This window comes from Elaeis guineensis, chromosome 16, assembly GCF_000442705.2.
Source record: "Elaeis guineensis isolate ETL-2024a chromosome 16, EG11, whole genome shotgun sequence".
NCBI lineage: Eukaryota > Viridiplantae > Streptophyta > Magnoliopsida > Arecales > Arecaceae > Elaeis > Elaeis guineensis.
In genome coordinates this window covers 47,234,215-47,247,473 of record NC_026008.2, presented here as the reverse complement: position 1 = coordinate 47,247,473, position 13,259 = coordinate 47,234,215, and the positions used below count along the sequence as shown (strand labels likewise).

The following is a 13,259-nucleotide window of genomic DNA, read 5'->3' as shown; positions in this document are numbered from 1 at the left end:
ACTAGGTGGTACCTTCGGAGGACAAAGTGCACTACACTTGAGCTGAGTATTCAGGAGTAGTTGGAGAGTTAACAGACCAAATCCCATTCCATGATGGGTAGGCTAACTTTGATGAGATCTGTTCTTAGTCCATGCTGGTTTATCTCTTGTCCAACATTGTTTTGCTACCAACCTCGATTTCAAGGATGGAGCAGATATTTCAAAGCTTTCGGGGCTCATATGGTGATGGATGTGGGGTTCATCTGGTAGCTTGGGGCTCGATTAGTCAGCTACTACGAGGGGGAGGCTTGGGCATCAAGTCGCTATTGGTCAAGAGAGAGGCCTTCTTCGCCAAACATGCTGCTAAATCTTCACTTGAGCCTGCAAACCTGTTCTATATAGTTATGAGAGCTAAGTATAGTGCATGGACTTTGAAGATGGCATCCGGACTAGTCAGTATCATTCTCTCATTTAGAGGAGATATATGTGCACACTCTGATGGTGATGATAAATACGAGATGGATGATCGAAGATGGGTAGAGTATAGATGTGATAAGGGATGCTTGGGCGTTGATGTCCTATTGAGATGGTGGCTGACCACACTTGATGTGGGGATGATGGACAGCTTGCAAATCAACAATCTCTTGCTGCTTGATAGGAGGTGGAACATTGCTCTGCTCACCTAACTCTTTTAAGAGTAGCTAGTGAAGAGGATCTGGATGGTTGTGGGCCCACGATATGCTTCTCCTAATACATAGATTTGAAATCCACCTCTAGCTCAAAGGTGAGGACTAGGGATATATATAACCTCTTTAGAGGTGAGCCAACATAGGGGCAAGATAGTGTGTGGATGTAGAGACTCGATCCCCTTGTTCATATGGAAGGTGACCTATAGTTGCCTTCCAACTAGGAGGGTTCCTGAGAAGGAGGGGGATGGATAGGATATCCCCCTAGACTACCCTTATGGTGATACGATGGAGTCCATTAAGCACATCCTCTTTCAATGCAAAAGGGCAGTGTAGGTGTGGAGATTCACGAGCGCCTTTTAAGAGGTTCTTTGCTTAGAGACCACCACAGAGTTGTTCCTAACATAGTTGAGGACCAATGCCCGCAAGCCGTATTCTAAAATGATAGCCATCAAGGAAGCTTATATTGCAAATCATATTTGGCGAGCCATGAATACTTTGGATCTTCGAGGGCAACAATCAACCGCCAAGGCTTATAATCGAGAGAACTTGATTTAAGAAATAGAGATTATCGATTTACTAAAGTGTCAAAGTTTAGGATACCTGGGACTCTCTTACTGCTCGTGTAGCACCTCAGGCGATCTTTTCCATTGGGAGCCCCCACCTCCAAGTTTTCTTAAAGTCAACTTCAATGGTAATGTGATTGATAAAGATAATAGAGGTGGAGCAAGATTATGATTAGAGGCCCGAATTTGAGATTTTTGATAATAAGGAGAAATATGATCTTCGATACTTTGGTCCTGAAAGTAGAGCTAAGGGTCGTTTGGGAAGGCTGCATTTATATCTGGCATGTTTTGAAAACTGAGTCCATCATTTTGGATGATGACTCTATTGCGTGATTGGATGGATGTAAAGTCAAAATAAGAGGATCGATGATCGCCCTCTCTTATAGGGCATCTGACATCTAGTGAGGTAGTGCATCGTATTTATTGCAAGGCATACCTATTGAGAGACAAATGGACGATGGATTGGATGGCTTTGTTCATCACTGAGTGCTTTATAGACATACTATGGATTAATTTTTGTTGCTTCTAATCTTCCTACCTGAGATCGACTATCGAGATGGAGATGATCAAGGAAGAGACTACCATTGGAGCACCATCTGAGTACCTAAAAAAGTTCTCATCGGAGTATTCTCCGATGAAGATCCTCCGATGCTCAAGTCAGAAGATGGAGAACAATGAGAAAGAGAGAGTGAAGAGTGGAGAACTTTCTTTGAGGGTCCCAGAGCTCTTTTATTTATTGGAGAGAAGTTGGAGTCGTATCCATTTGGAGTCCTGATAATCTTTCAAATTTATCACGTAGATTGATTGCATAAGATATTTTTCTTTTACGGAAGACTCCATCACAGAGAAATTCCACTCTATCTGGCTTTCTCAATTTAAAAAAAGAAGCGGATCTGTCGATGGAGAATATAGCTCGATCGTGGACAAGTATGATAGGTCATCCAAAGTCAAGGTCATGGAGACTATAGAATTCATATTGATCTCAAGTGATCTAGAATAGATCGATCGAGGACGATCTAAAATAGATCGTCCAAGGCCAAAGGATAAAGAACCTCCATAGATGGGGTATATCGGCGACCTTCATCTCTGTCGTGTATGCATATGTTTGATGGATATCCATCTTCTATAGCTCGACTGGAGCCGAGGATATTACAGTCGAAGTCGAGGTACATATCCACAACAGATGCCCCACACTCTCGAGGTCGAGCTTTCGATAGGTCAGCCAAAGAAAGTAACAGTCTGAGATCGAGGCTAATCTCGTCTAGCCATCCTCTGTTGATAGGTATCAAAGATCGATGTCCTGAGATGAACCTCTTCAAATTTGGACCATTGATTCCTCGAATCCACTGAAGCCATGCTCTGACCAATCAGAGACTGCCATTTGTTGAACATCGATAGAAAGAGATAAATCGCCAATAGATCGGAGCCGTCCGGATTTTCTATAAATAGGACCACTGTAACTTTTATTTTTACTGTTTCTGCCACGTGGGGGAGCTCTGGCACTTAGAAGTTTCGCTCGATTGAAGCCGAACTATTGTTGACGTCGCCATTGTCCTTTGCTTACTCAACCACCTCATCTTGTAGGTCAGCTTCTTGTTGCCCCTATGAGTGCATCTAATTCATCTCTGTGCACTTGGAGCTCGAGAGACGATGTTAGGGATGCGAACCATGAGTCTGATGTAGCTTATTCTTTGAGTCAGCCCAAAGTGAGTGAAATTTCGAATTTCAGTCCGTTTAGAATAAACTCCATCCTCACCTCCGAGAACTTGGAGATTCTTAGGTTAAAATATCAAGTCCCAGTTGAATTCAAACTGAAGGTCGCCGTTTCCAGAGAACGGATGGCCCTTCCTCGAGGAATCTCTGAAAGTCGATCTTCGGCTACCCTTCCATTATTTAGTTGTAGAATTTCTGAACTTGTATAGAATAAGTCTTTGCAGCATAGCATCGAACTCATGGCATCAAATTTTAGCTTTTTTCACCCACTGCCTTCTTCTCGGGGTTGAACTGACCTTCCATCCCTTTCGGACCTATTTCACATTGAAGGAGCATCCTACAGAGGTCAAGCGATGGTAGCCTCTCCTCAAAAGGGACATCGTCTCTTCTAAGATACTCCTTCCTCGGTGCATAACTAGAAGGAGTATTTTTTCTTCATCTCAATCGAGCAATCCTGAGACTTCAACATATCATGAGATCGACCTCATAAGTCGACGGTCAGAGCTCCCATATTATCAGACATCGAGGAGAAGGTATTGGTGCAGATCTTCGATCTTACTCCCCCTCTATTGTCCAAGTTTCTTACCGAGGAGACTTTATTCAAGGTCAGTTTGAATCTGACTGACCCCAAAAGTAAGTTTTTCAATGTCTCATTTAGTTTAGCCTTTTTCTTTTTTTTCTGACTAACCTCATTTCTCTTGCAGTAATGAATCTCAAAGACATCGAGGATTTTCATCAGGCCGCAAAGAGAAAGAAAGCGAGTGCAGCCCATACTCCCTAATGCGGCCAAATTGAGGCCATCCTCACCCTGCTCGTAGCTGGGGGTTCCTCAGAGCCAAGCAGTGCTCTGAAGAAAGAATTTTCGACACCAGCAAAGGTGGTGGCGCCACTCTGATCTGTTGTAGCAGGGGATGCAGCCCCCTGACCTTCCGCTTCCTCGTCCCAACAGAGTCCAGACACTCTTCGAATCTCGATACGCATGTCGTCGCGTCCGACCGACGTACCAGTTGAAATCTCTCCTTCGATGGGAGTTCTATTGGATGCCAAAGCCCAAAACACTAGGAAGGACATTGGCGATTATCGAGTTACCCAGTCTTTAGTTCGATCGATTCTTCTGTCAGTCGATATTGAAGCCTTCAATGCCGAAGGTCGTATTCCGAGTCCATGATTAATACGATTCTATACTCCAGATCAGCAACAACCTTTCCATTCCTCGACTTTTTTCAATCTTATCATTTAGTGCTGACCTTTTTCCTTTTTTTTATTAGCTTTTCCACCATATAGATCATTTTGTAGAGGCGATGCAGGAAGCTCGGTATATCTCAAGAGAAGCCGAAGATAAGGCCGCTCAGGCCACCCAAAGGGCGAATGATGCCCAACTATCGAAGCTGAAGGCCGAGGATGAGGCCAGGTTGCTGAAGGAAGAAATGAAGCGACTGGAGTCTGAGCTCTCCAAAGCCTAGGCTAACACTGAATCTCGACTGTCGATCAAGAAGAAGAAGTACGAGGAGAAGTTGGATGCCACCAAGATTGCTGTGGTCGAAGCCTTCCGATCTTTGATCGAGTTTTGAGACCTCAAGGTGGAGTATGGCTCAGCTTCGTACTTATAGGGATCGAGGACTTCAAGCAGAAGGTCAGAAATCACTTTCTTGACCTTAACCTCAGACCCCTAGAGTCGGACGGGAGGAGGAGGTCGGCGAGGTCGGCAATGAAGGGCTACAGGTCGAAGAGCTCTTCAGCTCGGCTCATAAAGATCGAGCAATCGAAGATGTTGCATCAGCTCCACCTCCAATTGTCATCATCCTCTCCGACTATGCTGAGGTCATGGAGTTCCATACTTCTGAGGGAGCTTAAACTTTTGTACTTCAGCTCGAGCATATCCGAGCTTAGACGCAGGTCGATCCTTTTTGTGAACCTCAGTATTTGTGAGATATTTTTTGTACTGGACCGACCAATCTTATAAAAACTTATCTTTAATGAAATCTCTTTTTCTTCGTCACTATCCTAATCTCCCTCGATCTTTTTTTGAACTTCAGCATTTGCTGAGGTATTTTTGTACCGAACCGACAATCTTATAAAAACTTCTCTTTAATGATTTTTTTTTCTTCATCACTATCCTAATCTCTCTGTCTGAGATCGGCTGTCGAGGTGGAGACGGCCGAAGAAGACACTGCCGCTAGAGCACGTCCGAGTACCTACAAAAAGTCCTCACCATGGTATTTTTCAGTGAAGACCCTCCGACCTTAAGACAGAGATGGAGAACAATGAGAAGGAGAAAGTGAAAAATGGAGAACTTTCTTTGAGGGTCCAGGAGCTCTTTTTTTTATAGGGAAGGAGTTGAAGTCGTATCCGTCTCAGAATCCTGATTATCTTCTAGATTTATCACACAGATTGATTCGGATAAGATATTTTTCTTTTATGAAAGACTCGATCATGGAGAATTCTACTATATCTGAATTTTCTCAATTTAAAAGAAGAGGTGGATCTGTCGATTGAGAATTTAGCCCAATCATAGATAAACTACGATAGATCGTCCAAAGCCGAGATTATGAAGACTGTAGAATGCATGTTGATCTAAAATAGATCGGCCGAGGACATTCTGAAATAGATTGTCCAAGATCGAAGGGTAAAGAACCTTCATAGATAGGGTATATCCAGCGATCTTCATCTCTATCGTGTATGCATATCTCTGATGGACACCCATCTTTTGTAGCTCGATCGGAGCCGAAGATATTACAGTCAAGGTCGAAGTACGTATCCCAACAGTTTTAATTCTATTTGTAAGCATTCGGAGATATTTTATTTATTGGTTTTTTTTTTTTTTTTTTTTTTTTTGATGTTCATGGGATGAGCGTATGAACAGTCCATCTTAGCAAAAAATAAAAAAGGCCGACTTCTTTTTGTCCTCGACTTTAGCATGGTATGGAGAGCCAGCCTCCCAATCATAGACTTCCATGTATGATGCGACCGTCATGATTGGATCGATTCCTTCAGGCGGATCCTCTAATTCAACCCCGACATGGAAAGGGTCCCGTCTCTTCGTGTTTTTCTTGCCTGTCCGTGTTTGATCTTGGCCTAACTCGACCATGTTGCGATCAAAGAACGGGATTCGTTAAACCAGCTCCACAACTCCTAACGGGTCCCGGTGAGACTGGGATTAGTCCGGTCCGGGTCCAATTGCCGATCGTGGCGAGGTTAAAGACAGAATGCCGCCTCCCTCCTTCCCTTTCCTTCCCAAACCCTCGCGGACCAGCCAACCGGCAGAAATGGCCCTCGCCTTCTCCGCAGCCAAACCCGCCTTCAAAATCCAAGCCCTCCTTCAAGCCCTGAGCCCACAAGCCCCATCTCCGTACCCCTTCTCCTCCATGGCTTCTCCTCCGTGCCTTCCTCCGAGCCCCCTCCGCCCGGAGACGAGACCGCCGGCGCTGCCTCGGATGAGGGGCCCGCGGACCCACCCCGGCGGCCGATGCGCGGAGAGCGGCGGGGCCCTGAGAAGCTGGAGGACACCATCTGCTACATGATGGCCCGGCGGCCATGGACGACCCGCCTCCAGAACTCGATCCGGTCGCTGTCCCCGACCTTCGACCGCGACCTCGTTCTCGCCGTCCTCCGCGGCGCCCACCACCCAGACCACGCCCTCCGCTTCTTCCGGTGGGTCGAGCGCACTGGCTTCCGACACGACGCCGCCACCTATGGCGAGATCGTTTCCATCCTCACCCGCAACTCCATGCTCAACCACGCCCGCTGTCTCATCCTCGACGACATGCCGAAGCGCCTCGTCGACCGCGACGAGGACATGATCGCCGCCCTCATCGCCGGCTACGGCCGCGCCGGCATCCCCCAGGAGGCCGTCAAGATCTTCCGCCGGATGCCCGAGCTCGGCGTCACCCGCACCGTCAGCTCCTACGACGCCCTCTTCAAGGCCATCCTCCGCTCCGGCCGCGTCATGATGGCCAAGCGGATCTTCAACTCCATGATCCGGGATGGCGTCGCGGCGGCGGCATCCACCTACAATACGTTGATATGGGGTTTCTGCCTCTCCGTCAAGATGGAGACGGCGAATAGGTTCTTTGCGGACATGAAGGAGAGGGGAATAGCGCCGGAGCTGGTGACCTACAACACTTTGCTCAACGGTTGGGTTCGTGCGAAGAAGATGGATGATGCCGAGAAGATGTTCGAAGAAATGAGCACCGTCGGTCTGGCGCCGAATTCGATCTCCTACAATATAATGATCAAAGGATACGTGTCTGTGGGCAAGGTCGACGATGGGTTGCGCTTGTTCGGCGAGATGAGCGCGAAAGGGCTGAGGCCCAGCGAGAAGACTTTTGCGGCGCTGATGCCTGGGCTCTGCGATGATGTCGGGAGGGCAGAGGAGGCTCGGAAAGTTTTGAACGAGATGGCCGAGCGCCGGCTTACTCCCAAGGATAAGTCGATATTCTTGAGATTGGTATCTTCTCTGTGTAAGTCGGGGGACTTGGATGGGGCATTGGAAGTTCACCGGAAAATGGAGCAGTTCAAACATGTGGTAAAAGATCCCGCGCAGTATGGTGTTTTGCTCGAGAGCTTGTGCAAGGGAGGGAAGCATGAGGATGCCATAGCAACGCTGGACGAGCTTCTTGAGAAGGGGACGCTGCTGGATCCCCGGACTCCGGCTCTGGAGGACTCAGCTTATGATCCGATGATCGAGTATCTATGCGGCCACGGTCAGACACAGAAGGCGGAGGACTTGTTCAGGCAGTTGATGAAGAAAGGGATAGATGATAAAATGGCATTCAACAATCTGATCCGTGGGCATGCAAAAGAGGGGGTGCCGGAGTCTGCATTGGAGATGCTCAACATCATGACCCGCCGTGGGGTTGCGACCGATGCTGATTCCTATGCCTTGCTCGTCGAGAGCTTCTTGAAGAAAGGAGAGCCTGCCGATGCTAGGACGGCACTGGATGGCATGATCGAGCAAGGGCACCTGCCGAGCCCGTCTCTGTTCCGTTCGGTGATGGTTGGGCTGTTTGATGATGGCCGAGTTCAGACAGCGAGTCGGGTGATGAAAAGCATGATAGAGAAGGGGGTGAAGGAGGAGAACATGGACATGGTCCATAAGATCCTCGAAGCCCTCCTCATGAGGGGTCATGTGGAGGAGGCTCTTGGGCGCATCAATCTAATGATGATGAATGACTCTCTTCCTGATTTTGATGGCCTGCTGGCTGCTCTCTGCGACAGTGGAAAGGCGATTGAAGCCCTCAAGCTGGTGGATTTTGGCTTGGAGAGGGACTGCGACATCAGCTTCTCGAGCTATGACAGGGTGCTGGATGCGCTCTACACTGCAGGGAAGATATTGCCGGCATATTCGATCCTGTGCAAGATCAAGGCAAAGGGAGGGGTCGTGGATAAGAAGGGGTGCGAGGCGTTGATAAAAAGCCTCAATGAACAGGGGAACACAAAGCAGGCGGATATCTTATCAAGGATTCTGGCAGGGAAGGCACCCCTGGAGGCTAAGAAGGGTAAAAAGGTTGCAGCCCACCCATATTGAAGCGGTTAAGGTTGGATCTGTTACAACTCGGCCCGTCGCATTTTGTTCCTTTTTCTTGGATCCAGGAGTTAGAATATGCAACATAAAACCAGTTGGATGCTGGCTGCTGACTGCTGTGATTTTGTTTTAGAAGATGGACGATTTCTCCATTATATGCTCCAGTTGTTGTCTGTTTTAATCTGCAAAATCGATATCAAGGTTCTTTGGTAGTTCTCCCTGTTCGAGCTTCCTCATCTTGCTTCTAGTTCTTACTTCTTCAAAACCGGCTTTTCTAATTATACAACCTATCATATCGTCTGATTATCAAGACCAAATTCTCTCATCATACAGCCATAATTCGATTTGGCCGTTGATGTAGATCCAGTCTCATGTTGTAAGTGTTGATTTGGTGACTGATATAGGTCCAGTCTCATCTTGTAAGAGTTGATTTGCTGGAGATGCTAAATCCAGACAGCCGACGTGGACTTCTCGTGTATGGGGCCGGGAGATTTTCTAGGCAGAGGATGTTATGCCAGGTGAATTGCCCGCGATGGCTATTGCTATGTGTTACAAACAAAAAGAGGAAAAAAAAAAAAAAAAATGAGGAGATTAACTGTTATAGCCCAAGTCCAACTATCTAAGACCCAAGTTCATTGAAAAAAAAAAAAAAAAAATAGAGGAATCAAAATCGGGAAGAAGACTCCTGATAGGAGTCTTCTTCTCTGACGAGATCCGGACGAAACGAAAATCCTAGGATCTCTCGGAGTCATAGGGTTCTCTATAAAAGGACCTTTCCCTCCCTTGGAGCCGATCATCGGTCCTTTTCTCCTCTTTTCCTCTCCGATTTTTCCGAAGTAGAGTCACGGATTCTTGTCTTGTTCTCGCCGTGACTGCTCACCGACGAGGTCACCGGAGGTCGAGGTGAGTCTTCCTCTTCTTCTCCTCTTCCTTCTCCTTCCTCCCATGCCTTTGTGCGCGGCTGCCGGCGATGAGAGTCGTCGATTTTCGGTCGGAAAAAAGGACCTCTGTTTTGGTCTCTTTTCTCGTGAATTTTTCGGCACCGGCGATCGCAATCGATCGCCGGCCATGCTCCTCCGTGACCGGGGGAGTGGCCCCCTCTGCCGTCGGCCTCCACCGCGGCGGTCGTGGCCTGAACAGTCCGGTACAAGGAGGGGACCGCCATCCCCTGTTTGGCCTGGAAGGACCCGAGAGAAGAAGAAGAAAAAAAAGAAGAAAAAGAGAAAAAGAAAAGAAAAAGAAGGAAAAGAAGAAAAAGAAAAGAAAAAGAGAAGAAAAAGAAGAAAAGAAAAGAAAAGAAAAAAAAAATAATAATAACAATATATATATATATATATAAATAAATGAACAAATAAATAAATAAATAAAAATAAAAAAATGATGAGAGAGAGAGTTTCTCTCTCTTTTCTCTCTTCTTTCAGTCTGAACCCTGACTTTCTCTCTCTGGAATTGGACTTTCTCTCTCTACTTTCTCTCTCTAAAATTTTCTCTCTCTAGATTGTTTCTCTCTCTTGATGGATTTTTCTCTCTCTAAAGTTATTCCTATAGGATTAGCATAGTGGAAGGCTTCATCTGATGATTTTGATCGAGTTTAGAGAAGAGTTTGATTTTAAGTGAGGTTTTGATTTGGGATCTGTTTAGATTGAATTTTGAATTAAAATTAATGTAAAAATATAATTTTGAATAATAGGCACGGAAGAATCTCCTAGAAGTTAGTCAATCTGTTCATTCAGTGCTCCGTGAAAGATAAGTAATGAATCATCTTTTCGAGATATTTCATATTTATTCTGAAAATAAATAATTATTCTCTGAAATTATGTATGAATTATGAAATTATGTTTTGTAAAGAAAATGCTTTTGAAATATTATGGTACGTTGATTTATGCACATGTTCAGTGAAAAAAATATATGATATATTATGGTACAAAGTGTTTTGATACAGATCGGATTTATGCTCTCAACCTAACTATGTTTCAGTGGGCCCCGTCAACGGGGATTATACGTTGGTACTCAGTGGACCCCGTCAGTGGGGGTTGTGCGCTGGTGTTTGTGGACCCTGCCAGTGGGGGTTGTGCGCTGGTATTTTGTGGACCCCGTCAATGGGGGTTAAACGTTGGGCATAGTCAAGGCTGTTGAGTTACGAGTGTTTTGAATCGAATCGGATTTATGATTATATTATATGTGAATATTTGAAAATATTCAATTTGTAATAAATCAGCATGAAATATACTCTTATGTTTATTTGTAATATTATTCTTGAAAATTATAAAATATCTAGTTGAGATATTTGTTACTTACTGGGCTATCTAGCTCATTACCTTTCTTTCTATTTTTCAGATTCAGATAATTAATTTCGAGCGTGGGAAGAAATATTGGGACAGAGCTTTTAGAGGCGAGATTTAGCATTGTCAACTTCAATAAACTTAGATTTATTGTTTTATTTTTAGCAAAAATTTTAATGGATGTAAGACATTTGATTTAATTACTTGAATTACAGTTGAATAATAATTATTTGAATTTATTCCGCTGTGATGCATTGATATCGTGATGAGATGCCTTGCATGCTTATGGAGAGAGTTCTTCATGAGTATGCGGCGATTGCCGTGACCCTCGATTCATAATCTCGGATCGGGGGCGTGACAATTAATATGGTATCAGAGCATAAGTGGATAAATTATGACACATAAAATTTGACATAAGTATGAGTGTAGGTGGGTAAACATTAGGAATATTGGGACGTTAAAGTATGAGCATCATAATAAATCTATCATAACAAATAGATAAATGAATCTAATAAGGTTTTACTACTACAAGGTTACCATGCCTCCCCGTAGAATGACAAGAACTACTCAAGGAATTGCAAGAGAGACATCACAACCACGGGATGGTAGCACTCCCCATCTGATCAGTGGCACCCCTCAGGAGGAGGGAATCGTAGATCCTAATGGGAGTACTTCGAGAGCACGTCAAGAACCAGATATGGCTCAGTTAATGCAGATCCTAATCAGAATGGTACAAGCGCAACAATAAATACAGCAGCAAATGCTTGAACAACAGCAGATACAACGAGATGCACAACAGCATCCACCACCACAACATGGAGAGCAACCAGTACAACGGAACAATATTTCAGAATTTAAAAAGCTTGCTCCTCCAGCTTTCAAGAGGACTACTGAACCTTTGGAGGCTGATAACTGAATAATGGAGATGGAGAAGGCCTTCACTGTCTCAGAGTGTCTTGATGAAGAAAAGATTCGATATGCAGCTTATTTACTACAAGGAGAAGCATACAACTGGTGTCAGCGACTACAGCGCAAGTATGAACAAGACGGCGAAATACTTACCTGGGAAAGATTTCGGATTGCATTCCATGATCAGTATTTTTCTCGGAGTATAAGGAATCAGAAAGAGCAAAAGTTTATTTATTTGAAGCAAAAGGGTACGAGTGTGACTGAATATGAAGTAAAATTTACAGAGTTAGCAAAATTTGCTTCGAGATTAGTGGATGGTGAGCAAGAACGTGTTCACAAGTTTGAGATGGGACTGAGAACTGAGATTCAAAAATAAGTGGTTCCATATGAATTGACAACTTATGCCGATGTGGTAAACAAAGCACTGATAATTGAAAGGGAAGTCAATGAAGAACGCATGGAAAGGGAAAGAAAGCAAAGAAAGAGAGCAAAATCAAATGATACACAAGGACAGAATAATAAAAACATCAAAAGATCAGCTAAGGGAGCAATAGATAATAAGACTCAACAGATTGATGGTGAGCAGTGCTCCAGATGTGGCAAAAATCATGCAGACAAGGATTGCTATTGGAATACAGGTGCTTGCTTCAAATGTAATCAGATGGATCATAAAATTGCTAGCTGCCCGCTAAATACAGAAAATCAAGTTGGCCAAAGAACTTATGAAAGACAACATAAGGGGGTGGACAGATTTCTAAAATTCAGGGAAGAATTTATGCGCTTACTAACAGAATGCACAGGCTTCCAATACAATGGTGACAGGTATGAAAAATTTTGAGGACGAAATTTCTTTTAGGGATGAAAAATGTTATAGCCCAAGCCCAACTATCTAAGACCCAAGCCCATTGAAAAAAAAAAAAACAGAGGAATCAAAACCGGGAAGAAGACTCTCGATAGGAGTCTTCTACTCCTGCGAGATCCGGACGAAACGAGAATCCTAGGACCTCTCGGAGTCCTAGGGTTCTCTATAAAAGGATCTTTCCCTCCCTTGGAGCCGATCATCGGCCCTTTTCTCCTCTTTTCCTCTTCGATTTTTCCGAAGTAGAGCCGCGGATCCTTGCCTAATTCTCGCCGTGACTGCTCACCGACGAGGTCACCGAAGTCGAGGTGAGTCTTCCTCTTCTTCCCCTCTTCCTTCTCCTTCCTCCCATGCCCTTGTGCGCGGCTGCCGGCGACGAGAGTCGCCGATTTTCGGTCAGAAAAAGGGACCTCTATTTTGGTCTCTTTTTTCGTGAATTTTTCGGCACCGGCGATCGCAATCGATCGCCGGCCATGCTCCTCCGTGACCGGAGGAGTGGCCCCCTCTGCCGTCGGCCTCCACCGCGGCGGCCGTGGCCTGAACGGCCTGGCACAAGGAGGGGACCGCCATCCCCTGTTCGGCCTGGAAGGACCCGAGAGAAGAAGAAAAAAAAGAAGAAAAAGAGAAAAAGAAAAGAAAAAGAAGAAAAAAAGAGAAAAAGAAAAGAAAAAGAAAAGAAAAAGAAGAAAAAGAAGAAAAGAAAAGAAAAGAAAAAGAAAAATAATAATAATAATAATAATA

The 13,259-nt window shown here is 45.0% G+C and overlaps 1 protein-coding gene across 1 annotated transcript; it reads left to right on the top strand.

Moving 5' to 3' along the window:
* Window positions 1–6,118: 6,118 nt before the first annotated feature.
* On the top strand, window positions 6,119–8,680 carry LOC105033422 (large ribosomal subunit protein mL102 (rPPR5)). Its single transcript, XM_010908222.4, is given in 2 exon segments — window positions 6,119–6,277; window positions 6,280–8,680. Coding segments are annotated over 2 exon segments (2,319 nt in total). The 5' UTR covers window positions 6,119–6,150; the 3' UTR covers window positions 8,472–8,680.
* The last annotated feature ends 4,579 nt before the right edge of the window (window positions 8,681–13,259 follow it).